Source organism: Falco biarmicus, chromosome 9, assembly GCF_023638135.1.
Source record: "Falco biarmicus isolate bFalBia1 chromosome 9, bFalBia1.pri, whole genome shotgun sequence".
NCBI classification, from domain to species: domain Eukaryota; kingdom Metazoa; phylum Chordata; class Aves; order Falconiformes; family Falconidae; genus Falco; species Falco biarmicus.
In genome coordinates, this window is record NC_079296.1 from 56,332,874 (window position 1) to 56,358,029 (window position 25,156).

Here is a 25,156-nt window from a genome sequence, read left to right on the forward strand (position 1 = left end):
GCGGCAGCCGGGGAGGGGCCGGCGGCTAACGGCAGGAGGGGCAGAAGTTGCTTTAAGCGATTTTCTCTCTCATCCCTGTTCCCACATTCACTGCAGAGCACTAAACTTTCCTCTGACCAAAACTTTGTTTCTGGGACTATTCCTGGAAAGCAGAAGCATGGAGAGTTTTTTCATGCTTCTGTTGGAGACAACAGATTTGTCCTTTTAATCCTGACTATTATTTACAGATGAGAGACTCCAGTATTATACAGTATTATTTTTGCTAGTGAGAGATAAACAATGGATGCATTCAGAGCACCTGAAAATGAGTCGCTGTTGTTCAGTTCCTCTGGTCCTGCCAGGTGGAATCCCTTCCATCATCCCTTGGACTCCGTCCAGCCCTGGCACTTCAGGCTTCTGGCAGCAGTAATGGTGGTGGTGACCTGCCTGTCGCTTGTTGAGAACCTGGCTGTAATCCTGGTAACTTTTAAGTTCAAGCAATTGAGACAACCTATCAATTATGTTATAGTAAATTTGTCAGTGGCTGATTTCCTGGTCTCACTGACTGGTGGCACCATCAGCTTTTTAACGAATCTAAAAGGTTATTTTTATATGGGATACTGGGCTTGTGTACTGGAAGGATTTGCTGTCACTTTTTTTGGTAAGCTTGATTTTATTTGTAATGATATGTTATTTTCCTTTAGCTTCCTTCGATGTATTCTGCTAGCTATCTTGCAGCTTCCCAAGTCTCTGACTTTGCATGCCTTTGAGCTCACTGCTTCTTTCCCCAGTTACATATATTCTGTGGTGGATCTCATGTGTGAGTGAATAACATATATCACTATCTCTGCCATATATCAGTGACTTGTTGCATGTATGCTGATCATCAAATATGTTTAATATAATGAGAAAAAGCTTGCTAATAGAATAAGACCGTTGTGGAGTTTTTGGTAAAACGGTGTCAGGAAAAAAATCACTATGTGTAACTATTCTCAAGGTTTGTATTGAGGTGTGTGCCTATATGGATAGGTAAGACAGAGAGAGAAAGAGTGAGTGGCTGCTCTTAAGCTGTGGAAAATATCAGGACACAGAAACATCCTGTGTTAGTTACCCTGCTGTGCTTCTGGGGATCCGTGACCTGTAACAGGCACTCCGCACACCTGCATTTTTTTGTGATTCTTTGGCTTGGCTTTGTTTTACTAACTAAACAAGAAGTATTAGAAGTACTCTAAAGGGGAAAATCCATACCAGAGTTCCCTGAGTAAATATATCTCTGCAGAATAAATGGGAAATAAGTTTAAAATGAGATGTTTACTTACCTGAGATAGGCATTCATTCCTGCCTCCCTCTTCCTGTTCCAGAAGCTGCACAGTAAAGACAGCCTTCTAACTCGTGTCACTGCTCTAAATCAAACACACTGCTGAACCTCAGCCTGAAAAAGACTCCCTCGTTGCACTCAGCCTGGTTAAGCTACGCAGAGGGAATGTCAGTGAGGGACAATGCTACTAAATCAGTTTGTGGCATGTAAGCCATGTCCCATGGAGAAGGATCAGGCTACTTTAAGATTTTGTTGGCTAACCCCATGATATGTGCCTAATAAACTGATAATTTGTTGTTGTGGCAGCTGTCTGTAGTTTAAAGACAGCCTGAAATATGACATTTCTTGCAAAGACAGTGTTTTGAAGATGTATCTTAATTTGTTGATTTGGAAGGTACATTTTTGCATTTACAAAATTTGCAAATTTACAGCTTTTCAGAGTAGAACTGAACGAAAAAAAGGAAGTCATCATCAGTTAAATGGCCTGATTGCCTGCTTGGTTTTGTAGTCATTGTACTGTAGACTGCCAAACTAGACAAATATGAAAATCTTGTGCTTTTAATAGACACTGGAATAATGCACATAGATTGCTTATCCTTTCATAACTTGAGCTGATGGAAGAGGTGCCTGAAGTGGTGGGTGGTCAAACACTGGAACAGGCTGCCCAGAGTGGTTGTGAAGTCTCTGTCTGTGAAGATACTCAAAACCCGCCTGGACTTGGTCCTGGACAACCTATTGAATGGGCCGTGTTTGGGGGGTGGGGTGGTGGGATGTTGAACTAGATGACCTCCAGAGATACTTTTCAACCTAAATAATTCTGTGATGTGAGATGGTGTTCGCTTTTCAGTGAATCTACCCAATTTTTGATGCTGTGTTTTCTTACTATAGGCATTGTTGCTCTCTGGTCTCTTGCTCTGTTGGCTTTTGAGCGGTACATTGTGATCTGCCGCCCACTGGGAAATATGCGCTTAAGGGGGAAGCATGCAGCCCTAGGTATTGCCTTTGTGTGGACCTTTTCCTTCATTTGGACCATTCCACCAACGATGGGTTGGAGCAGTTACACCACCAGTAAGATTGGAACTACTTGTGAGCCTAACTGGTAAGGCCACTCTTGCAGAGTATGGTAAAGAAATGAAACTTGCATCTCAGGGCATCTCAGGGGCAGGAATGTAAAGGAAAGGTTTAAAGATGATGTGCATCTCTGCAAGAATGGATATGAAGAAAGCTGTAACAAAACTGGGCAAAATTTGCCAAGAACAGATTTTAAAAAAAGAATTTCTAAAGGAAGGAGCTTCCATCTCTAATGAAAATAACATCCTATCTATACCTTGTGCTGTTTGTCAGGATTCAGAGGGCAAAGAGACACATCTTTCAGAAGACTGGACAACCAGGTCTGAGCCCATAGATGACTCGACTCTGAACAGGAGGTTGGACTTCATGTTCCCTCCCACCTGAATTGTCCCACAGTTCTATGATACTGTGCCTATGGTCGTAGGATCCTGTCCTAGCCCATGGCCAGGGAGATGGCCCAGGGCTCGCTCTGGTGGTATGACCAGAGTTGTAAACGGGCACTTTGAAAAAAAACAGTTGACAAAAATACTAGTGGCAGCTCTGAAGAGCAAAATTAATACTTCAAGAAAATAATAAGAACACATATTAGTAATACATACACAATGTATTTTCTGTTTTATACAGGTACTCAGGAGCTTATACTGACCGTACATACATTATTGCATTCTTCACCACCTGTTTCATAGTGCCTTTATTCGTGATTTTGGTATCCTATGGAAAACTGTTGCGAAAGGTAAGAAGAAGCATTTATAAGCAAACTTAAAATGTGTGTGTATGAAATATTTGGAGCATTTTGTGTTCCATTTTCTGTAAAGATCAGACATAAGCAGATCAAATTTCCACCAACAAAGTCAGTCAGTTATCATCCTTACACACAGAAATTCATGCTATGGTTAGAAATTATTTCCTAAAGTGTGCAGTTTGCATCACTTATCAGTGCATCTCATTAGCCAAACATCATACAAATTAAAGAATGTCTGCCTCATAATTAAAGAAACTGAGTGATGACCCAGTATCAGTTTATTTACAGTTGTACTTCAATTCAGTGATGTTTGTTAAGGCTCAAACCAGGTAAATCACAATTCAGCTTGAAATGATAGTATTTGTAAATTTTAAGAGTTCTGGCCAATACTCTGTAACACTTACATGCAGAATAAGATGTAGCATTTTTAAATAATGTAATGCTGTTTGGTAAATAAAATATTAGATTGACCAGGAACATTTAAAAGACTTGAGAAATGCGTTTGAATTTTATTTAATGATTGTGTTGACCTGAACCAAAAGAGAAACTGTAAAAAGTGAAAAAGAAGTTCAGTAGAATAAGAAAAGTCCTTTCTGGGACAATGTTATTTCTATTTACTGCAAAGCTGCCTTGTCTTATTGCTTCAGTAATAAATTCAGTAAATTTCTTTAGATTACTGATGTTTTTAAAGTATTTGGAATCTTCAAATGCTTTTATTTATTCTGTGTCATTACACAGTAGAAGGGAAAGGCAAAAATTATTTTATTTTCTCATTGGAAAACACATATTGAAACATGTGTACCTCAGGTGACGTTGTGATTCCCCTAAATGGATTTTTCTTGATTTTGTCCAGGATGCATTTAGGGAGGAGTTAGTTTCAGCATGAAACACAAGAAGTTTCCCAGTTTGAATGTAAATTGCAGTACAGGTGCATTGCTGCTCACGGCACTCATGGTGAGGCAGCACGGTGCCTGCTGGTGCAAGTGGGGGACATGAATTACAAGATAGGGAGTTGCTTGAAGAAAATCCTTGTTGATGACTCAGACTCTCCTAAAATAATTGTAAAACTATGATTCTGTTATTCTGAATATCCAGAACTTTTATTAGTATTTTATTTCCCCCTGTCCTAACCTACCTGCAGAGGAAATGAAATGAAATGAAGAGAGAGAGCAGGGTGGCCAGACCTCCTGGCTGCAGCTGCAGCCCTCTCACTGCTGCCTGGGACGGCGATGCGGTCCTTAGGGAAAGAGCTCTGCCACTTGGCTTGGGAGCAGGAGGACAGCCACCCCATGGGGCTTCCGCTCCTGCCTGGGGTACACGCAGTGTGGGAACATGCGGTGGGTGGCAGGTGTCCCTCCCTGTGGACTGGTGGTCAGGTCATGGGTCCTGCTCTGCGGGGATGGGAAAGAGCCACCTCCAGAGGCTGTCCCTGGGAGGGAGAGCCCATGGGTGGCCTGGCATGAACGGGAGGGATGTTAACCCACCAGAGCAGGGAGGAAAAGAGACCACTTGCCAAGCACCCAGCACTGCGATGGGTCCTGCCAGAGCAGTGGCTAATGTGCTACTCAGATGCTTCAGGAGGTGCACAAAAGGGGTCATTTCCTCCCTCTGGGACACGTTAAGAGGCTGCAACTTCAAAACAAAGCAAGTGAGATGAGGAACGAGGGAGGCAATGAAGGAAGATGTCACCTCAGTCACAGCAGACGCCAGTGAATGGTCCATCTTGCCATTTGTGTCAAGTCAGAATGCCTTCTAGAAGACTGATTTGTGCCATGCAGTGGGTTGTAGCGTTGGCCTGGAGCCTGGTGTGATCTTGCTAAGCTGCCTTTCTCACTCCTCTCTCCATTTCCCAGAAAGAATAGCAATATTATTTTTAAAAATCACACTTTTCAGTAAGTTGTGTGTTTCACACTCCCCTGGCAGCTCAGTGACTCCGCAGACCGCACAGCCAGCAGACACTGGGGTGGCCTCTGAGCACCTCATCACAAATGATTTAGCTGTAGCCACCTGGCTTGTGCCAGTCCTTGCCTTTGGCTTTTGTGGGCCTTTACAGAGATGTAACCATCTGAGTTGGTCTCTGTTATTTAAAACAGCTTAAAGCACAGTCTGGTGTAGAAAAAGCCAACTGCCTGCAATATATTCTGTAAATATATAATGAATTGCCATAAGGCTATGTCTCACAACTAAGCTAATTTTTAAAAATCTGACTATGGTGAACAGAGAGAGACCTAGGCACCAGAACTGGGGTATTGAGGTTCCCAACCAACCCTCTTCCTGGATTTTGTCTCCCATGTTTGCCACACGACAGACTTGGTCCTGAGTGGCATTGTTTTGTCTCAGTGAAGTCTGCTAGTCCCTCAGTCCCTGTGTCCCCAGCTTTACAATGCCAATAGTAGCTTTCACTACAACTGCAGAAGTAGTGAAATAAATGAATCTTTAGGAAAAGCTCTAATCAATTTTTTACAATGGAGATAAATTATTATGGCAGTATTTCTTTGTTTGCAAGATAAAGCATCAGTACATGGTTCCTTATCAGTTTTGTGTTCTCAGACTTAAAGAGAAAGGACTTACTGCCATCCATGAAAAGCCATACATGAGAAAGGCCAGGCTGATATGAGACAAGCATGACACAGTCAAAAGCACAATCCTGGAGATTGTGTCCCTTCCTCAAGGTGCCTGTGCTTCTGCTGAAAGGGAGGCTGGGCTGCTCTCTATGTAGATGCAGTGTATATGAAAAAATGCTATAGCAATGTCATATATTGGCAGGGGATATCTTAGCTTTGCTCAGCACCTAACACCTAATACCTAAGAGCTTGTAGGCATTATGACAATTCATTGTTATTATTGTTTATTTTTGTTTAAAAAATGACATGAATTACAACTTTGTACAGAGGTAAGGACACCTTCCTCCCCAGGAGCTGTTTCTGTATCTCTGTAAACGCTAAATGTGTTAAATTATCTCAGTACGATGCAAGGGTTATTAGGGAAAATGTCTCCACTCAGTTCTAATGTTACTGTGGAAAGCTAAAAGGCCATATTACACCAAAAATTATTACTTTATTAGCATGTACTATTGCAAGACCTGGAACTAGTTTTTTCTAGAGCCATGCAGAATTATGTCATTAGTCACTTCCCACGTAAGCTAACATTATACATAACTGTGTTGTTTCACTAAGTCATCAGAACCAAAACAAGGATGCTTCCCAGGAAGACATTGTTTGACATCACATAGTCTCTGTCCCAACATCTCTGTCTGAGCTGCTTGCACGATCAGTGAGGGAAGAGGGAGAGCATTCCTGCTGAATGCCCCAATCCCACTTCAGTTCTGGTGTCAGTAGATACAGATGCTCTTCTGGTGAAGGTCATAAAGCACCACAGAGCCTGACAGACTCTCCAGGATGCTGCTGGTTGCTTAGTCTGGTCTAAGCTTCACCCCTGGCAAGGAGGTCGCAGACCCGCAGCAGAATGCTGCCTTTTGCACCCCATATTGCACACCTGGTTGTCTGTAACAGCTACATGAAACAGAAAGGGCTTGAATTCGGGCTCACTCCCTGCTTACGACTCACCAAGATGGCCTTCTGTTTCAGTAATGAAGTCACGACCATACCTGCAGCTAAACTGTTGCAGTTCCTGTGGGTAGCCGTAACGGCAGGCGTAGAGTGGGGGCTGGCTGAAAGCTTCTCCAGAGGCTAGCCAGAGCCTTTCACACCCTGTGGATGTGGTGGCTGGAGGCTGGCCAGGGCTCAGGTACGCCAGGAAGAGGCAGCTGGGGAGACCAGCTGGGTGTGAAGCCTTGGGGTTGGGCTGGGGCCCCGCTGCTGGTGGGGGACAGGGACAGCTCAGCCACCTCACCTGAGTTATTGCCCCTCTGCTGGTGCTGACTGCAGCAGCCATGAGCCTGTCTTTCCAAACTTCTGACGGAGAAAAGTCTGTGGTCCAGGGCAAGAGCTTTGACTTAATGCCAGCACCTGGAAGTGGCCTGAATGAGAATTTGCAAGACGAGACTGCTGAGGCTTGTAAAAAGATGCCATAAAGACAATGCTGTACTTGGGCCCTCTGGCACAGAAGACAGTTTTGTAGCTAAGATTACAGCTGGTTGGCTGTAAGGCTGGTTCAAAGGTGTATTTGCTTCTCATATTTGCCTGTTATGGGATTATGCTGTTCATTATTATTTGCTGTGGATGAACTGGTTTGTCAGAACAGCAGCAAATGCATTTCACAAAAAAAACAGAAAAGGGGAAGAGGGGGATACTGCTCCTACCAGTACAGACAAAATGTTCTCTAGTCAGCTTTCCTGTAAGCCAAGAAGTCTGGCTTTGTTGGGCTTTGTGTAGATCCAAAGCTGCTGTAAGACGAGGTGCTTCCATTGAAGTTACCAACGTATTGCAAGTCGTATCACCCAAAAAAGTAGCCCTAATTTCTGTTTCATATTTTTAGTGACAACTTACTGTTATGGGATACTGCCAGTCGGTCATTCTGTCAGGGTCTGTTCTGTTACTTGGCATGCTAAAGAGAGGCCAAATCTTGTCTCTGATTTGACTAAAATCATTAAGATTACTTTTCTCACAGATTGAATTTAAAGGTATTTCTGCACTGCCTTGGGGTGGGCTGCGGCAGCAACCCATGAAGTTACCTGAGCTAGATTAATTTTCATGGGGCTGGACAGCAAATCTTTGCCATCACTTCACTCCTCATGACTTGGCTAAAGTTAGGTGGGAGCATCTCTACAGGCTGCAGTTGTGCCTGACTGCAATTAGATTTCTACACAAAGATTGCCCTAGTAATGGCTTTTTGATATCACTTTGATGATAAAAATATAAAGGTACTTAAGCAAAGGAAAATTTATTAATGACAGTATACAGTAATTCATGTCCCTCAGCAGTAACATTGACACCCTGTGGTTCAGGAGCAGCATCCTCATGTGCTGTCATACTCAAGAAGAGTAGGTTTTTCCTTCTGACATGGCAAATTGTTAGCCTGCTCACTACATTCATTGGTTGGAGGCCTTGTTGTTTGTTTTCTAGAATCTTCTGTCTTTTCTTTAAAGGTGTCAGATACGCAAGGCAGGCTGGGAACTACCAGGAAACCTGAAAGACAAGTGACTAGAATGGTTGTTGTTATGATCATTGCCTTTCTAATCTGCTGGATGCCGTACGCCGCCTTTTCTATCCTAGTCACTGCATACCCCTACATTGAGCTGGATCCTTGTCTGGCAGCTATTCCAGCTTTCTTTTCCAAAACAGCTACTGTTTATAATCCAATTATTTATGTCTTTATGAACAAACAGGTACTGTATGCTCTCAAAGTGTCTTTAACAGTCATGTTTTGTTATTTTGTCTTGCTTTATAATGAATTATTTCTACCTACCAACATGTTAGTTAACTAACTAAAAAAAAAATAAATCACTGTATATCTACTTACTGGAAGATAGTGTCAGCCTCCGTGCATTATTAACATATGAATGTTAATAATTATTAGGTTTAGATACTACACAGGAAAATCAGCCCTTAGTGAACATCAGTTAGTTTTCTGTATGAAAAGTCTGTTTTCAAGACTGTCCCAGTACATTTTTATAATTCTTTAGGAATGCAACAGCAGTAAGTTGATTTTGAGGTGGGGTGGAAGTTTTCAATAGCTCGAATTTGTGTCGGGGAAACACAGTATCTGTGGTTGTATGTACAGGGAGGGTACAAGCATTGCATGTGCCTGTGGGACTGGGAGCTTCCTCGTCTGGAGGGAGAGAAGAGGACTGGATGCAGAGAAAAAGAATTGACAAAGGGATGAACCAGAGTGATGTGCATTCACTGGTAACAGGCATGACAATGAACTTGAATAGATTTATGCCATGAGTGTAGCTACTAAGAGTGGTGGCATCAAGCAGAGTATAAGCATGTAAGTGAATAGAAGAAAAATAGTAAAGTGACTGTTGAATAAGAAGTGATGAATACATGTATTTATTCAGTCCTGCAGAGAGGTATTGCTTGTCTCACATCCTATGGAAAGCACCCTGATCTCGCAATGCATGCAAGTTGTATGTTGGTCTTACCCTGCTCATGATATGAGCAGCATGGAAATAAACCATCTTTGAACACCTGGGTATTAACAAATGAAAACAACTCTTGAGCCTGGAGAAATGACCGATTATGTCCATTAGATGTGGTAACAAGCAGAAGAGCAAAACAATTTTTTAGAATAAGATTTTCCACTAGTCTGGGTCTTTTTAGAATGTCATTATTTTTCAGTTTTAGAGTTCTTCAGGGTGGCACAAGCAAGTATATTTTATGGGGCTGTTTATTTATATTCCCAACTGACTCAGGAGATAATTTCCAAGAATTTTAGCAAACTGCTTTATAGAGATATTTTAAAATTCCTTATGTGTTTTGATTGATCTACTTTGTTTCAACTTTCTAGTTCAGAAAGTGCCTGATTCAAATGTTCAGCTGCAGTGCCATAGAAACTGTGGAGTCCAACATGAATCCGACTTCAGAGAGAGCAATGTTAACCCAAGACAAAAGAGGCAGTGAGATGTCCACCATGGCAGTATGCAGCACCATTTCTAAGAGGAAAAACGGAGATGAATGCCTATCTTTTGCTCCTTTGGCAGCTTCGGAAAACAAAATCTGTCCGACGTAGGGTGGGAGATATGATCATTAATGCAGTGCTACAGCATATTTCCTTGTTACCATCACTTAATGCAAAAAATATTGTCAGGGGGGACATCATGCTCCTGTGGACACCAGCTTTTGCGATTCCAGGCTCCTGAGTGCATGTTCAAGTTTCTTGGCTCTGCATTTGCAGTCAAGTACCCGGCCATAAGGTGAGTCCCTTCCTCCACTGCATTCCTCTTCCCAATCCACAGCATGCTTGCTCTTGAAAATAACATTAGGGGAGCCCAGTGTTGCTGTACTGGCATGTAATACATTAAGGATAGGAGAGTTTTATGCTGATGACAGCTCCTTGGTCAGCTGGACAAAAACATGAAGTGGCACATGGCTTCAATAATGCTAATGAACAAATAAATAGTATATAGCACACAACTGACTCAATTTCAACCAATGGAGGTTCAGGGAGGACCAGCTCTGAGTACTTTTTTGGTTTGTTTGGGTATTTTTACTAAAAAAGCAGAGAAGGCCAGAGGCTGGTCTTACGTCTGTCCTTGATGAGAACCTCACTGGGGCACTACAACTACAATCTCCAGCAGCTTGGACAAGCCATCCAAACTCTCAAGCACTATTTTATTAAAACAAGCCTTATCAAGGGCTGTTCATGTCCTCTGTCTGCATTCCCTCTTTGTCAAGATAATCTTCTGTGCTTGTGGGAACTTTTGAAGTAAACTAAGCTGGACGAGATGATCATTGTAGGTCTCTTCCAACTGAGCTATTCTATTAACTCAACTTTACAAGAGGAGTTACAGAGCACAGTACAACTGCGCAGGAATGCTGGAGAAAGGGCCAGTAGCACAGCTTAGAGTTGTGAAGCTGAGATTTGTGGGACACAAGTTTTTCCCCGTATGTGCCTGCACTGTGCAGAGCTAAGATCTATCATGTTCTTGAGACCTTGTAGCTCCAAGTGACAGCTATTATTTCTGTTTCTTAACAATTACAATTTTCAGAAATCAGTGGGTAGAGAAAACAAGTATTATGTATGTGCTGGGCCACCTTACGCTGGAGCATGTTGGATGTCTGTATTTCTGTTGGCACATTTTTACTTTTCTCACTTCTGAGCTAGGCCATGCCTCTTCAGAAAGCATAAGCAACATCCTAGCCCAGTAGGCAACTTGCAGCAGCCAGTGGCACTACACTGCTGTTCTCCTTTGAGGAGCAGTTGTGCCTCTGTCCCTTCAGTCCTTAAATTCCTGTTTCTGCCTAAGTCACATCGTCATTACTTTTGAGCTACTGATCCTGGCGTAAATCATTAACTTGTAGTTACGTCTTTGATATCAGAAGCAAGGAGTACAACATAAATACACTTCCTGTAAACAGTGAAAAAGAACAGAAATTGCCAGCATTCCGTGGCTGTATTCGACCTCATATTTTTAATTCACACAATGACGTGCAGCAATATACTTAGCTTTAGCAGAATGTCACTGATGCACATGTAAGACCAAACAAGGCCATGAGTGTAGTAAAGACAGACTTCTGTTTTAAATAGCCTCTGATGAACATCACATGTCGCCAAGACCTGGCATATCAGATTTTGAATCCTATATAAGATCTATACTTACCTGAATGCATTTTAGAAGAAAGGGCAACAGCTGACTATAGTTAAATGCTTTACTATGGAAACCCATTATTTTTAGATAAGATGTTAATACAGTGTCAGTCGAAACAAATGTTGCTCCAAAGTGGTATAGAAAAGCTACACTAGCTACATCCTGTACAGGCCTTAGCAACAGAAATGTGATATGGAACAAATCATCCAGTGTTCTGTTTTACTTCAAGAAATTACAATTTCTTTACACAGAATAAAAGACACTTTGTACCAGATTTTTCTTCTCTTTTTATTTTGTAAAGTTACAGTTTGAAAAACTATATTGCCCTGAAAAGTGATGACAGGATATCTGGGATCAAACCTCATCCCAGGGCAGTACCTTGCTGAGCTGGAAGTCAAAAACCATTCCTGCAGTAGGTGGGGATATTGGTGGATCGGGGAAAGGTAATGCAGAAACCCAGGACAAAACATAGCCTGAAACCCTGGTATCTTGCAGAGGCTGATTTCTTTATATTTCTTATGCTCAAGAGAAGACAAAAGTGGCAGGTCCCTGCCATGGGTGGAGGGACAGGCATGGTCAGCATGGTCCTGCTCTTGGCATGACCACATGGACTGCTTGGCCAGTTCCTGCTTGTGTCCCTGTGCAGCATGCACACTGATGGATGTACAGGTAGTGCAGCCCCCCTATTTCTGCACAGCCCTGGCTTTCTGGCGTGTTTTGCTGTAGGTCTGTGAAGGCAGTCTAAACATTGAAGCAACAATGACAGTAACATGTGGGAGAAAGCGTGAGCTCTTCATTCCTCCTTCCCATCACCAGCCTTCTCATGGCGATGTGTTTGGGGAGGGGGTCCAGCCATCTGCAAACCTCGCCTCTAAAGCAAAGTGGAGCTTGGCAGGGGGAGGCAACAGTGTATCATCAGACATCCAAGACAAACATGTTAGAACAGGTAACTATGCGTACCTGCTTTAGGTAATTACTGATGATGTATTTTTTTCATCAAATACAATCTTGCTTTTAATAGACCCTTTGTAAGGGCATAGGTAAAATGTGATCCCTTCATCAAGCGCATTTCTGTAAAGCTTTCCTTTAACACTCCAAGTGGTCGTTTCTTTGGCCCTGCTCTTTTTCCCCTTTACCCAACTCCCCATTGCTCTCATAAGAGAGCGATGAGTGCAAAGGGCCCCAGTCATGGTCTTTGGTTTGCATCTTATAAAAGCATGACATAGCTCTTCGGACCTTTTCTACATGTCCTTTGCAGAATAAAAGTTAGGAAGCAACAGTTGACCATGAAAGGGGTGAAGCACACATGAAGTGCAGGGTAGCTCCTGCAGTTGGAGTCCAAGCAGGATGACTGCAAGGCTGGAGGGCAGGACTGACATGAAGTCATCCAACTGAGCTACTGGAGTCACTTGCTAGAGAGAATGAGGATATGGGGAGCACAGGATGGGTACCTATAGCATTGCTTCAGAAGCGTTATCTGTGTCATTGTGAGTTTTCCTTGCCCAGTGATAGCTGCTGCCATGCCACCACAAGGCATGGACGTGGTCTCCAGCAAAGGGCAAGGCATCAGGACAAAGGTGCTGCTGAACAAGTAATGCCTGGGGAGCATCCAGGGGCTCCCTTTATTTAGGCAGTCTGGGTAACTCTACCATGCTCCCTTTGATGGTGCAAGCCAGTGGGCGCTGTAGGAATGTCATGTTGTTGGGTACCTTTTAACATTTCCCACAAGGGGTAGCCATGACCATGCCATCCAGGCCCCACCATCCCATACCCTGGAGGTGTCAAGCTGTGTTGCTATTTGACAATTCCCTTTCTTAGAGAAATTTAGTTGCAAGATGTAGAGAAGTAATTTGTAACATTTCGAGAACCTAATATTTAATAAGAAATTTTTATACACTGCAATTTTCTTCTTAACTCATCCTGGACTCAAAATTAATCAGAATTTTATAATTTTTATTTTTTCTGGGTAAAAGGATTGTTCACATTCAAATGCCCTGGTATAAATTTGAAATGTTAAGATCCAAAGAGGGGACTTTACAAATAAGCTGCACATGTGAGAATGTGTAAGACATCCATGGTCTTTGTATTAATCTCACAAAATTTCATGAGGTGATTGTCTTTTACAGTATAATTCTGGCCTCACTGGGCTTGAACTTTTGCAGTGCTTGATCTTAAACCCAGATTATGAACTTCATTCTGATAGCCACATCCTTTCATGATCCATACCCTTTACCATTAATCCTTTGTGATCTAGAACAGAAAAGTGAATAGATGTACATGCCTCTTTAAAATGTTTTGGAAATACTGTGATGCAGTAAGGTAAGGTAAGGTATTCAGTTATTATTTGTATGCATATTTTTGTGCTCATCAGTCTGTTAAAACAGTAAGGTATGACTTGAAGGCAAAAATTCTTGCATTGAAGACTCAGAATTTCTCTTTGAAGAATATGTTGACCTAGGTTAATCACATGTTAATGGTGCTGGATGTATTAAATCATGAAGAATTGGCAGAAGTGTTAGTATTTAATTAAAAGAAACAATTACTTTATCTCCTGAGAAGGTGAGGATATATAGAGTATAGCTCTGTAGTACAAAATAAAGCATCAAACCTTAAGTAATGGCAAAGAAAAACACAATGTAAAAATGCATGGAAAACCTTAGAAAATAGCAAGTCAGTATCAGATTCACCATCTGATAACTGGCTATTATCATCCTTAATGTAAGTCACTTATGATGAAGCGGTGAGCTTTTTAGACTGTTTCACCAAGGAAAAGTTGGTTTGCACCTGTAAATTAATTAAGGACACCAGTTTGTAAAGATAGTAAAAGACAGCATCTTCAACTAACAACAATGGAAACACACCCACTGAATACACTAGTATCAGTGTGAGGTTAGCCGTGGGGCACACTACCATTGTGCATGGGGGGGTGGATAGTCTGACATCAGGTGTCGAATGACTGCGCTCAAAAATTATGGGGGAGAGTATTCATAAAGGAGTGTCGTGGCAGTGCTTACCTGTCAGCTACAGGGCAGTCAAATAACCTTGGCACTTTTATGATGAAAAGGGAGAACTGCAGCACAACAGGGAAAAAACAGGAATCCTCAGAATGAAAGAACATACAGGAATAGACTGAAAAGCCATGACATTAAGCCCTGTTTCCTTTTGCCTGGTCATAAGCAAGTACTAGAAAGAGAAGGCACGATTTTCTCCCCAAGTCAGGTGCAAGAGCCCACAGTGCCTATCTACCTGCAGCACCCCTGCAACAGCCACCCCAATACCTTCACAGTCAAAAGTTCAAACATGATTTTGGTTTTGGTGCAAAACCAATTGTTATGTAAGTTTTTTTCATGGGAAACAGTTTTGAGATAACTTTTGGGGATTGACTTTTAGAAAAAAAAAATTTAAATTTTTTTTAGAAACTGCAGCACTTTTGTGTACTTTTTGGTTACTAAGTATGGAAGATAATATCAAAACATGGGAAAAAATCCTGTTTTCCTATACATTATTAGAAGCTTCATATTGTTGCTGTTCTCTGGATGGCTCATAAAGCAGTGGCAGTATACTTTTCACAGAGAAGTCTTTGTCGAAGTGTCAGTTTTCAAAATGAAAGCAATTTTAGCCAGTTTCTTATGGATTGCAATCAACTGTTCTGCTGTTATTCAGGTCGTTAAGAACAGGTCTGACAGTAGTATTTAGACATACAGAAGATAAAAAGTGTTCACAGGCTTCACAGTCAACTCAAATTTAGAGAAGCATTGTATGGATCCAAAATGGCACTGAAGATGATGGCAGATAATTCTAAAAAAGCAAATTAAATTGTGTTAAAGATGGTTACACTTGCACTCAGCGACAGGGGTAACAACAAATGAGGAGCAGTTAGGACAGAATTATAGAGACTCTTGCATGCACTGCAATAGGTAGTGTGGATGTCAAAGGAGTATGACTAAAATATAATAGACTGCATGGTTACATAAGATAAGGCAACACAGTAGTAGTGGCCAGAGGAAAAAACAAGATTAGATATAATAATAATAGTAATAATAACAATAATAACAACAATAATAATAATTTCAGCCATGGCCAGAATATTTGTGCCAAAGTGAAACAAAGATGGTTCCCCAGGTCAGAGGAGACAGTTTTTTCATTGTTGTTAACAGGCTTGTGGGAGGAAGAAAGCAGCAGCTGCAGCTGTGCAAATCTTAGAGGTTATCATACAGTTTCGGACACACAATTTTGAAAATAATTATGACACATTCAGAAACAAAGGCTGGATAAAACACAGGACTGGGAAGGATAGAGACACATTAGAAATAAAAAGCTATTTCTACTACCAACAGATTTGCATGCTGTTAGTGAGGACAGTAGAGGAACCCACAGGAGTGGAGGCATTTGCTTAGGTTATGCAGGAAAAAGTGGATTTAACTAAGAGGGTGGTGAGCTACGGAGAAAGCCTCATGCCCTTAGTGACTGGTCAAGGACTTGTAAGGAAAACAATGTTTAGCAGTCTGAGATGCAGTGTGGGATGTTAGGATGGATGTAATTAGTACCACAAAACAAGTGGGAAACATAATCTGGAGAGCTAGGTTTATAGATGTTAACAGGCATTTCCTGATAAGCAATTTATCAGGCTGAAACATGTGAAAGCCTGAGAGAGGGGGTGTAATCTGAGCCATAGAAGTAGAATGTGGTAGATGACTTGCCACCGACTTGCACGAGTGTCAAAGACACAAGGTGATGCTGAGTGCAGTGCACCCAGCAGCTTTCTGGAGAGAACCATTTTTGCATTGTCAAAAGGATGAAGCAGAGAAGCAGGATAAATTGAAGAGGTAAAGAAAGCATATGAAAGAAATAGGCGTAAGCAAGCTTTTCTTCATAGTATATTAGGAACAGCATGAAGGTATCAGTAGTTTATTTACAACAGTGAAGTTCATAATTTAAGTAAATATACTGAAAAACACCCGAGCAGGATCTAAGTGACACACAAGGGTTCATCATCTAAACCTGTGCTCCTAATGTGAAGTTCTTTCTTGATTCTTTATGGAGAAACAGTTCCTGTCTCATTCCACGTGTAGCCCAGGGCCCAACTACCACTGTCAAGATCGGAACTGTACTCCTTTAGCACCAGCCCCTCCAGCACACTTTAATGGATTACATTTATGGTTGTCTTGTATCATTTTGCCACTCTATTAGATAAACACTCTGACATGCAGCAAGCACAGACATAAAAATGTAAGCTGCAACAGGGTGATATGAAAATTAGTGGTTCTGGACAAATAGGAAATCAATATTACAGTCTAATTAGTCTTCATTTCATTTGGAGAAGGAATTAATTAGTCTTAATAGGACCACAGAGGCATCACAAATGTTTTCTTTCAATAAAGCAAAGCCTATGTTGAACAACAATTAATCAATCATTCACATAAAACACAGGGTGTCAGCAGTATTTCTGATTGTCCATTTTTCAGGTCCTCACAAGTATTTTCTGTTAAGGGCCAGATTTTTTGGGGGTTATTAACATGAGTACTCTCATAACCATGGGCAAAGCCATCTTCTTGAACAAGGCATTGGTTCTTATCTTCTGCATGTATGGACAAATTTTTTTTATAAATGTTTACCAATTCTTCAGCATTAACATTCCCTGTCTCTAGTGAGAAGCTGTCTCTATGAGAGGTTCCCCTTTCTGATATAAACAAGGAATAATAGAATCAGCGTGAGTTTTCATGTAAAACATCTTCAGTAGTGCTTTTCAGGAGGAGGATAACTCAGAGGGCACTTTTTAAAACATGTGAACAACCTGATGCATTGGTAGTAGTCCAACCAAACAATATTAGCCCTGAGACAGTCTTATAGAGTTCCCCGAAGTTGGTTGTTAAGCCTTTCAATGTAAAACAATTCAAAAGCTTTCAGAACTACAAGTAAAAAAAGGGGTGGGAGGTGGGCTCTTTTTATTTGAGTTACACACAGTGACTTAAGAGAGAACTCTTGCATTATGTGGTAAGAGCATAGCATGAATATTTTACTGTATACAAAAAGTAGGTTATGCAATGAACGGTGTTAAAGATCGTAAGATTTCATGACTAAAAGGTGTGAATGCTGCCAAAGTCAATGTGCTCACACTTGATCGTCGACCAACAGCCTTGTGCCCTTGAAGTTTTGTTCTGCTAGCAAAAGTATGCCTAGAAATCACATCTCTTTTCTAAAAAATGTTTTATAGCATTATGTACAGTTTGCAAAATTAGCAACCTAACACTACACCATTCTTCTGCTTCGTGTTCGTTTATTACATTTTAATGATGTCAACCTAGACAAAATAACTGCTCTTCCTATAAATCTTCCATGACATTGGGGGATAATTACTTTGTGTTTTTGCTTAAAAACATCAGCAATAATCCATCAATTTGCTTGCTTATAATGGAAATAGCATTTTTTAAAAATATAAATTATGGTTGCCGTAAGAGCTACTGTTGTGTTATGGTCATGGTCACGCCGGTTCCTTTGGTCTGAAAGGCACTGACAATCAAGGCGAGGTAAACGGTTTACTGAGTGAAAAACAGAAATTATGGAAAAGGTAATAGTGATCTTAGGACCCTTCTGAAGCTGGGAACCCCAGCTGTTTCAGCATGGAATGAGACCCTCCTTGCAGATCACGGCTGCTGACAACCCATCCGTGATGAGGTGTTCCAACCTTGCTGTTCGTCACACCTTTATGGTACTCTTCCAAGTATACCTGTACAACGCTGAACTTTCTAGCAGGCTCACCTAGATTCACTGAGAGCGTTACACTCTTACACATCTCCATAGAAATGAGCTCTTACAAGCACCACATACAGGTGGTATTGTTAAGGGCAGTGTATACTAACACCACAGCATGTGCTCAGGTTATAGAGCAGGTCACCCGTGCTAACAAAGGGGCCTCTACAGCCAAGGGCTGTGGTTACACTCTGCCTAGGTTCTGCTTGAAATCCCAATCTCGCGGTTACAATGTCTTCTGCAGTGGCCCACCACAGGTGCTCTGCATTTATAGTTGTGCCAGCCCTTCCTTGTAAAAGGAAAAAAAAAAAAAAAAAAAAAGTACAATTCTGTTCTCAAGGCTGTATATTCTTGAGAAACAAAACCAAGTTCCTGGCAGAATTTTGGCATGGTGGTGTGGCTTAACCCCAGGCGGCAGCTCAGCCCCACACAGCTGCTTGCTCACTCCCCCCAGACGCAGGGGAGAGAAACAGAAGTGAGGAAAACAACTTGTGGGTTGAGATAAAAACAGTTTAATATGTTAAGCAAAAGCTGCCTACACGAGCAAAGCAAAATAAGGAATTCACTACTTCCCATCAGCAGGCAGGTGTTCAGCTTTCAAAATCAAGTATTTCAGTAAGAGATAAAATGCTGAGGTTTAAAAGTAAATGATCCAGGCTATTTTCCATAGCCTCAAATCTACAGGAAGGGTACATTTTAAAAAGCCACAAGATAAACTCACCTCCCCACCCGCCAGCAGGGAAGAAGGCAAGGGCTTGACCACTGAATGATGTGCTGGTGCACTTTAAAAAGTTTTCATGTTTTTGCTCTGGCAACAAACCACAGCTTCTCTATTGAGTCACTACTGCTTTCTGAAGATACATATATCTTAATATGCAGATTTTGGTTCTCCTAAAATGACATGTAACTGCAGAGCCCTGATACAGGAGATACTACCCGCTGAAAGTGAAAGGGCATGGAGAAGGGCAGATTCTTATTAAGGACCAGCTCTACCAAAAGTTCATCATAAGCATCATTATTCCAGCATAGCTCTGAAGTAGGGGAGATGGAAATTAACCCCTAATTCATCCATTTGCATCTTATGATAATCAGGTTGCTCCTTTTGCAGATATTTTTACCTTGTTTTTTGGTAAAAATGCACTTGATCACATGTCAAGAGTTTCCACTTTTGAATAATGAGACCTTGTCCTTGCCTACACTGAGTCTCTATTGACAAGGGCTCTGAAAGCAAAAAGGCAATTAGCAATCAAACCAAGTTTGATAAACACATTTCTGCATGTTTCTGGCTTTAGCTGCAATATTAATTCCCACTTTTTCTTTCCTGCTTTCTCTTCCATTCACTTCTTCTCCAGGCTCAGACCAAAACCCCCAAAATAAACCACTCCTGATGGTCTCCTTCAGCTTGCTCTTACCTGCAAATCTGTGACACCACTCAGAGGAGACCTTTTCTCATAACAAATACACTTATAAAGGAGGGAGGGTTTTGATGGGATCCTTCAGTGAGATGAGATGATTTGTCTCAGCCTAAGCAGGTCCAGCATTTACATATGCTTTCAGTCTCCATCATACTCCTCTACCACTATTCCAACCTGACTGTTCCTGCAGATGTATGCAGGGCAGACAAGTTTGTTCACAGGCTAGCTGGAGGAATAAAATACATATCCATCAGCTAAAACCTTTTCTGTTTAATTTTGACCTCAGTGAAAACGATTATCCAAGAAAACAGTCATGAACATTAACAATAATTCCCATCTCAATTATTGAGAAATATAATTTGTAAATGATTAGTGAAGAGAAGATTCTTAGAAAATTTATGATAGCGTTCTTTATTAAAATACTTTGTATTATAAATTGTACTATTCTTTCTCTTTATTACATTTATAATGAAGCCTTTTTCCTTTGTCACAAAGAGTTAAAATCTGTAAGAGAATTTAAGAGCCTTTCAGTAATTTGGCACATCAGTTTTAGCTCAGCTATTATCTAGCTGCATCCAGATATTAATGTAGTCATCTCTCTTTAGTCTCAATGAATTGCTATAAAAATGTCAAACAATTAGATTATATTGGCGAACATAGCCCTGTTTGATTGAGTACAGCTGTAGGCCATGTCCCTTGAATCACACTGATGAAGAAGCAGAAAGGCTTGTAGAACTCCAGTGCAAATTTATTTCAATATACATACCATTTAGGTTTCCAATGTCCGTACCTGCAATACTAATAACCAAAAAATGCTAAATAGGTATTTTCAGATGGAATAAAAGTCAATGTCATTCAGGACAAATACTAATGGACTCTGTTGGAGGAGAAAGAAAAATACCTATAAAAACAGCACAGAAGCCAGTATCTGGTACAAACATTGACACTGCTCCATTGTGACTATACCAAAAGAGCAAAATGAAGATCTCTGTCACTTATGGGAATAGCACTGCTTAAGTTCTGTCTCTGCCTGGACCTGAAAATATAACATATTCTTTTGTGTCAAGAAAGCCATCAGTGTATAAATACTTCATAGAGATACAAATGCCTCAGTGTTGGCTTCCATGCTGTTTTGGAAGACGGCAAGACAGTGGACTTGCCTTTATCTGCATGTATAATGTGTGCACCTAGTTGCATGTGCAGCCCTGTCACTGAACACACAGGAAGGTACAAGTCCTTACAGGTGAAATACCTCTCAACCATCTGGTGTCCATGTTGCCTGTTTGCAAGAGAACACTCGAAACACACTCAAAGTATGTTTAGAGTGGAGATGTTTTATTCTGCACAGGGTGCTCAGTGTATTTACACAAATCAAGCACACCTACTAGGATCCTTCATCAAATCTTTATACACAAAAGTTACAAAGCTCCACCTAACTAATCCAATAATTCCACCTATCTAATATGTATTTATTGTGCTGAGCTAACCGAGTTTTCTGTGCCTGAGTGGGAACTGCTGAGCCAGCAGAAGTTTTTTACGCTTGCATGGGGGTCTCAGAGAGTCTTCAGTGGTGGTCTGGGGAGTAGTACCACTACTCTTTTTATCCATTTATGGTCATATGTCATCTGAGGACACCAGAGCACCTCTTTATCTTGCCAGTTTCTCGTTAACAAGATTTATATCCTTGGTCCAGGAATGCTGTCCTACTCCCCTGGAACTTTCTGGTCTTCACTCAGTCATTATCTGTTTTGTAAAAAGCTATAAAGTGTATTATAGATACCTCTTACTCCAAATCTCCACAGATATTTACATAGGTTCTTTCATGGTTAATTTCTGACTTTCCTGCTGCAGATTCAGCATCATCCACACAGACTACATGTGGCCACTAAAGTGATGCCATTAAAACTTAAAAGCCAAAACCGGTCTCTGTTCCATATATGATAAAAATTAAGAACATGGTTAAGTTGTTCACATTTTGCTAGAACAGACACACAACAGGCAAAATACTGACAGTGTATCTCCATGGTATGGTCTTCCTCAGCTGAAGAAGTCTGTTCCCACTCTACCTACCCCAGCAAATCTTTATCCATCTGAGCTCGTCTGGAGCAGCTGAGTGGAGAAAGAATGCACCTGTGATGTTTAGAGTGTAAGTTTACAGGCTCATCATTATAAACAAAAAGGCCCAGTGAGGATCTGATGAACAATAACACAAAAGGAACTCTAGTAACCTGATCAGTGTGAGGAGTCAAGCAGGTTGTTACACTTGGGGCTATCAAAGGAGGACTGTCAGCCGGTTGCCCTGGGATGAAACTCATCAAGATGGGTCAAGGAGAGAAACTCCCTTCCTGTATGCCTTGGAGACTGAAGGGGGTCATTGCCTACAGCAGAATATTGAATGCAAGGGAAAAGCAGTTGGAGAGTTCTAAAATCTAGTACGAGATGTTTTAAGGTGTTTATGGGAATTGATAAGACTCATGGGATGCTTAGAGGAACAACCAAAGCTGGGCAAAAGAAGGGCTCTAGATTTATCAGGTGCAGGGAAATAGAGAGGAAAGGGGCTAGAGGGGGTCAGTTGCATGTAAACAGGCTGCTAGTCAGTATGTTGTCTGAGACTGGCACTTGATCCCCACAATCTATTCTATCTTCTCATTAATCTACTTCTAACTGTATTCTGTGTGGGTGTGCTCTCTGTTCTGAGTGGGCATGTGTGAACATGAGTAAAATTCCATTTACTAGTAAGCAAGTAAGAACTTCATTCATATGAAAGTTTTAAGTTTTCTCTTAAAACTTTCCATTCCATTAGCTAGTGAGTAGGATAAGAAGTCTGAGTACCTGCAACTGCAGTAGGGTCGTGAACATCCAAGGCTTATATGTTCAGGTGTTGGCAACAGGGGAGATTACACACTGCGTAGACTGAGAAATAGAAACTGAGCCTTGATCTGACATTTCTGGGTTCCAGGGAGAAGCTCACCAGCAGGAATAGCTAGAGGACAGACATCAGACAAAAATGTGTCATACAATACAATAGCAAGACTCAAAATTACTTAGCTAAAGCAAAATGACAAGAGAAAACACTTCCATTTACTTTTGCAAGACATAAAAGTAGTGGTTGCTATACATGACAATGAGAGTACCAGTTTACATTTCTTACACATTGTGACCGATGCACTAATGCAGGAATCTACTTGCTTTCTTGAAAAATCATTTCATGGCACTCTACCTCCGGTAGTGATGAAAGCTGTCCAGTGCTGGGAATTTGGGAAGCATTACTGTGCTGGACAGGGATAACTGCATGGAAAAGATGGAACTGTTCTCGCCAAATCCTTTCTGAACTGAGTCATCACATTTCCTAAATGTGAGTATCACTGATTTGGTAGGTGAGAGCTCCTACAAGAGCCAAGATATTTTCTTTTAGCCTTTTATGAATTATTAGTCAATAATGAAGACAGTATGTTTAGATATTTCTTATGACTTCTAAGGGACATTGGGGTCCTGATCAGTGACCATGTAGTGGAATAGTTTTTCCTCTATTAAATACTATGCCAGTATCATGCTTATTGCTATCTCCAATTTAGCTGCTACCTCACTATCAGGATTGACCAGATGATGACAGATAGCCATCTACACACCTCAGCTGCAGCATACATCATTCTTATCATATATTCTGTAAGCTAGTTCAAGAGTTACAAGTCCAGATAAGTTCTGAAGACATGACTGAACTGCACGTATTTTTGGAAACCCATTCTCTTCTTCCAATAGAAACTCTTAGTTAATTCTCTGACAGTGTATTGACAGGTCATTAATAAGTACCTGTCACATCAGTAGAAGAACAGACTGTTCTGGCTGCTCCAAGAATGCTGAGAACTTCAGTAGACAAGCTCATTAATAGTAGAATAGTAGAACAGTCAAGATGTCTCCTCTGAACAGACTAAATGTTTTCATCACAAACTTTTTCCCTGCACACTCCTCTTCCAGGATATGGCAGATTACAGCTGCCATTGTCACTGTTCTCTCACCAAGTTCACTTTATACTTCCGAGCTTGTTCTCCATGCCATCCATAGCAGTTCTCCAAACGAACACTTCTGGCCTACAGTATGAAACCATTTCCCCTTACTGACGGTGATCATGCCTTCATTGTGCTAATCAAGACAAACTGTGAGCAGGGATCCATCTCTTAAAATGTTGGCATTAACCAGAAGAAGAAGACAGAGAAAAGCATTGTGGACACTGTCACTGTGATATGATTAGTAAGATCTAGTACCCGGTACCCAGTCAGAGAGTAGAACACCCATAGTATGAAATATTTTCATAAGTAAGTCAGTACAGCTTATGACTGTCCAGGAAAATTATTAGTTGCACTTTGTAAAAACCCAGTTTGGGGTGGGTTTTTTTGCTGCAGCTCTCACTGCAGTGTAGCTACTATTGACATACTTGTGCAAATAAGAAAAAAAACCACCCAAAATTAAAAAGAATTTTAGACATTGATGGACCTGTTTTAGTTAACTTCAGTGTCCTTATCTTTAGTTTATTTCAGTGCACCAGTAGCATGGAAAAGTTGTTACATCACCTCTCGAATCATTGAATTGTTGAATATGGGTACAGTAGGCCCATAAAGAACAGAAGTCTGAACCATCCATTCTGGGAAGAAACTTGTCTTGTGACAGTAACTTTACTGCCTTTAAAAAAATTAAGTCATCGAAAAGGCTAGAGGGAAATACAGGAATTATAGAAAATATTTGCACATGTATGTTCAGAAAATAAACACCAATTCCTAATTAGTGCAGCCCTGCTGGAGATTTCTGCAAAAGCTGTTCATCTTTGTGGACATCTAGTTTCACCTAACAATTCCAAATGGTAAATGTCAAGCATGAGACCCATCAGGAAAAGTGAGAGGTCACCAACATTTGGTTATAGGAAAGAATGTACTACCAGAACTCAGTGCTGATCTCACTTTCAGTTTCATCTTGCCAGTTCTCACCTTCTTCTGCCATCACCTGTCAGGCTGGAGCATTATATGAAATAGAGGAAAAATAAATCATAGTCGTAATTCAGTAATAAAGGAATATTTCTCTAAATATTTCCCATAGTAATGGACACTGCCACCAAACTGAACAGCTAAGAAAACAGGGGCATGTCATGTTTGAAAATTTTCAGAAAGCTAGTCAACTATGTACAATTTCTATTAACAACACCTTCCTTTGCTGATGGTGACTCAAAGCATTAAGGTTGAAGATTATGACTGCTGAAGATTATTTCCCTTTTAAGTTCTTGTATCTTCTTAGCTGAGGATATAGGCCTTTACTTCTGAAAGGGGTCTTCCATTTTGTAGGCCTCAATGGTACTGAACTTAACCCTGGCTTACTGTACATATACTCCCTTGACAGTGGAAGAATACATTCTATGGTAGATGTACTACTGTGATTACAGCACTTAATTATCTTTAAATATCTACATATATATAATAATAGCAAGATTCAGGGAATATTGTAATTGATATTTTACATACCAGAAATGTTGTGAACATATCATACTGCATTTTTGTAAGATTAGGATGATCTAAAATTATTTTTGGTACCATAAGTCTTAGGCAACCCTCTGGAAAGCTGCAATTTATTAAATTTGTTTACTCTCTTTTTATACGTAAATGAAGACTTTTGTGACTACTGCT

The 25,156-nt window shown here is 40.8% G+C and overlaps 2 protein-coding genes across 3 annotated transcripts in view; one reads left to right on the forward strand and one right to left on the reverse strand.

Annotated features, from left to right (window-relative positions):
* The first annotated feature begins 279 nt into the window (after positions 1–279).
* LOC130154745 (opsin-VA-like) lies at positions 280–11,611 on the forward strand. The gene is made up of 5 exons (XM_056351143.1): positions 280–640; positions 2,186–2,396; positions 2,993–3,101; positions 8,158–8,397; positions 9,522–11,611. Exons 1-5 carry the CDS (start codon positions 280–282, stop codon positions 9,741–9,743), a joined length of 1,143 nt encoding a protein of 380 aa, XP_056207118.1. The 3' UTR covers positions 9,744–11,611.
* A 15-nt stretch (positions 11,612–11,626) lies between these two features.
* The window catches only part of CFAP46 (cilia and flagella associated protein 46), a 99,220-nt gene continuing 85,690 nt past the window's right edge, over positions 11,627–25,156 (reverse strand). The window contains exons 57-58 of one of the 2 annotated variants that reach the window (XM_056351128.1): positions 24,418–24,490; positions 11,629–22,470 (exon numbers count right to left, since the gene is read on the reverse strand). In XM_056351128.1, the coding sequence (XP_056207103.1) occupies positions 24,463–24,490 (28 nt within the window). In that variant the 3' untranslated portion in view covers positions 11,629–22,470; positions 24,418–24,462. Of the gene's footprint in view, positions 24,491–25,156 lie in introns of both variants that reach the window. The other variant, XM_056351127.1, reaches the window with a different exon arrangement.

What these genes read in the sequence shown, in the direction of transcription:
- LOC130154745 (XM_056351143.1), top strand. Translation starts at nt 280, where the DNA reads ATGGATGCATTCAGAGCACCTGAAAATGAGTCGCTGTTGTTCAGTTCC. An exon ending in ACTACTTGTGAGCCTAACTG is followed by an intron (nt 2,397 to 2,992) that starts GTAAGGCCACTC and finishes TGTTTTATACAG; the next exon opens with GTACTCAGGAGCTTATACTG. An exon ending in ATGTCTTTATGAACAAACAG is followed by an intron (nt 8,398 to 9,521) that starts GTACTGTATGCT and finishes TCAACTTTCTAG; the next exon opens with TTCAGAAAGTGCCTGATTCA.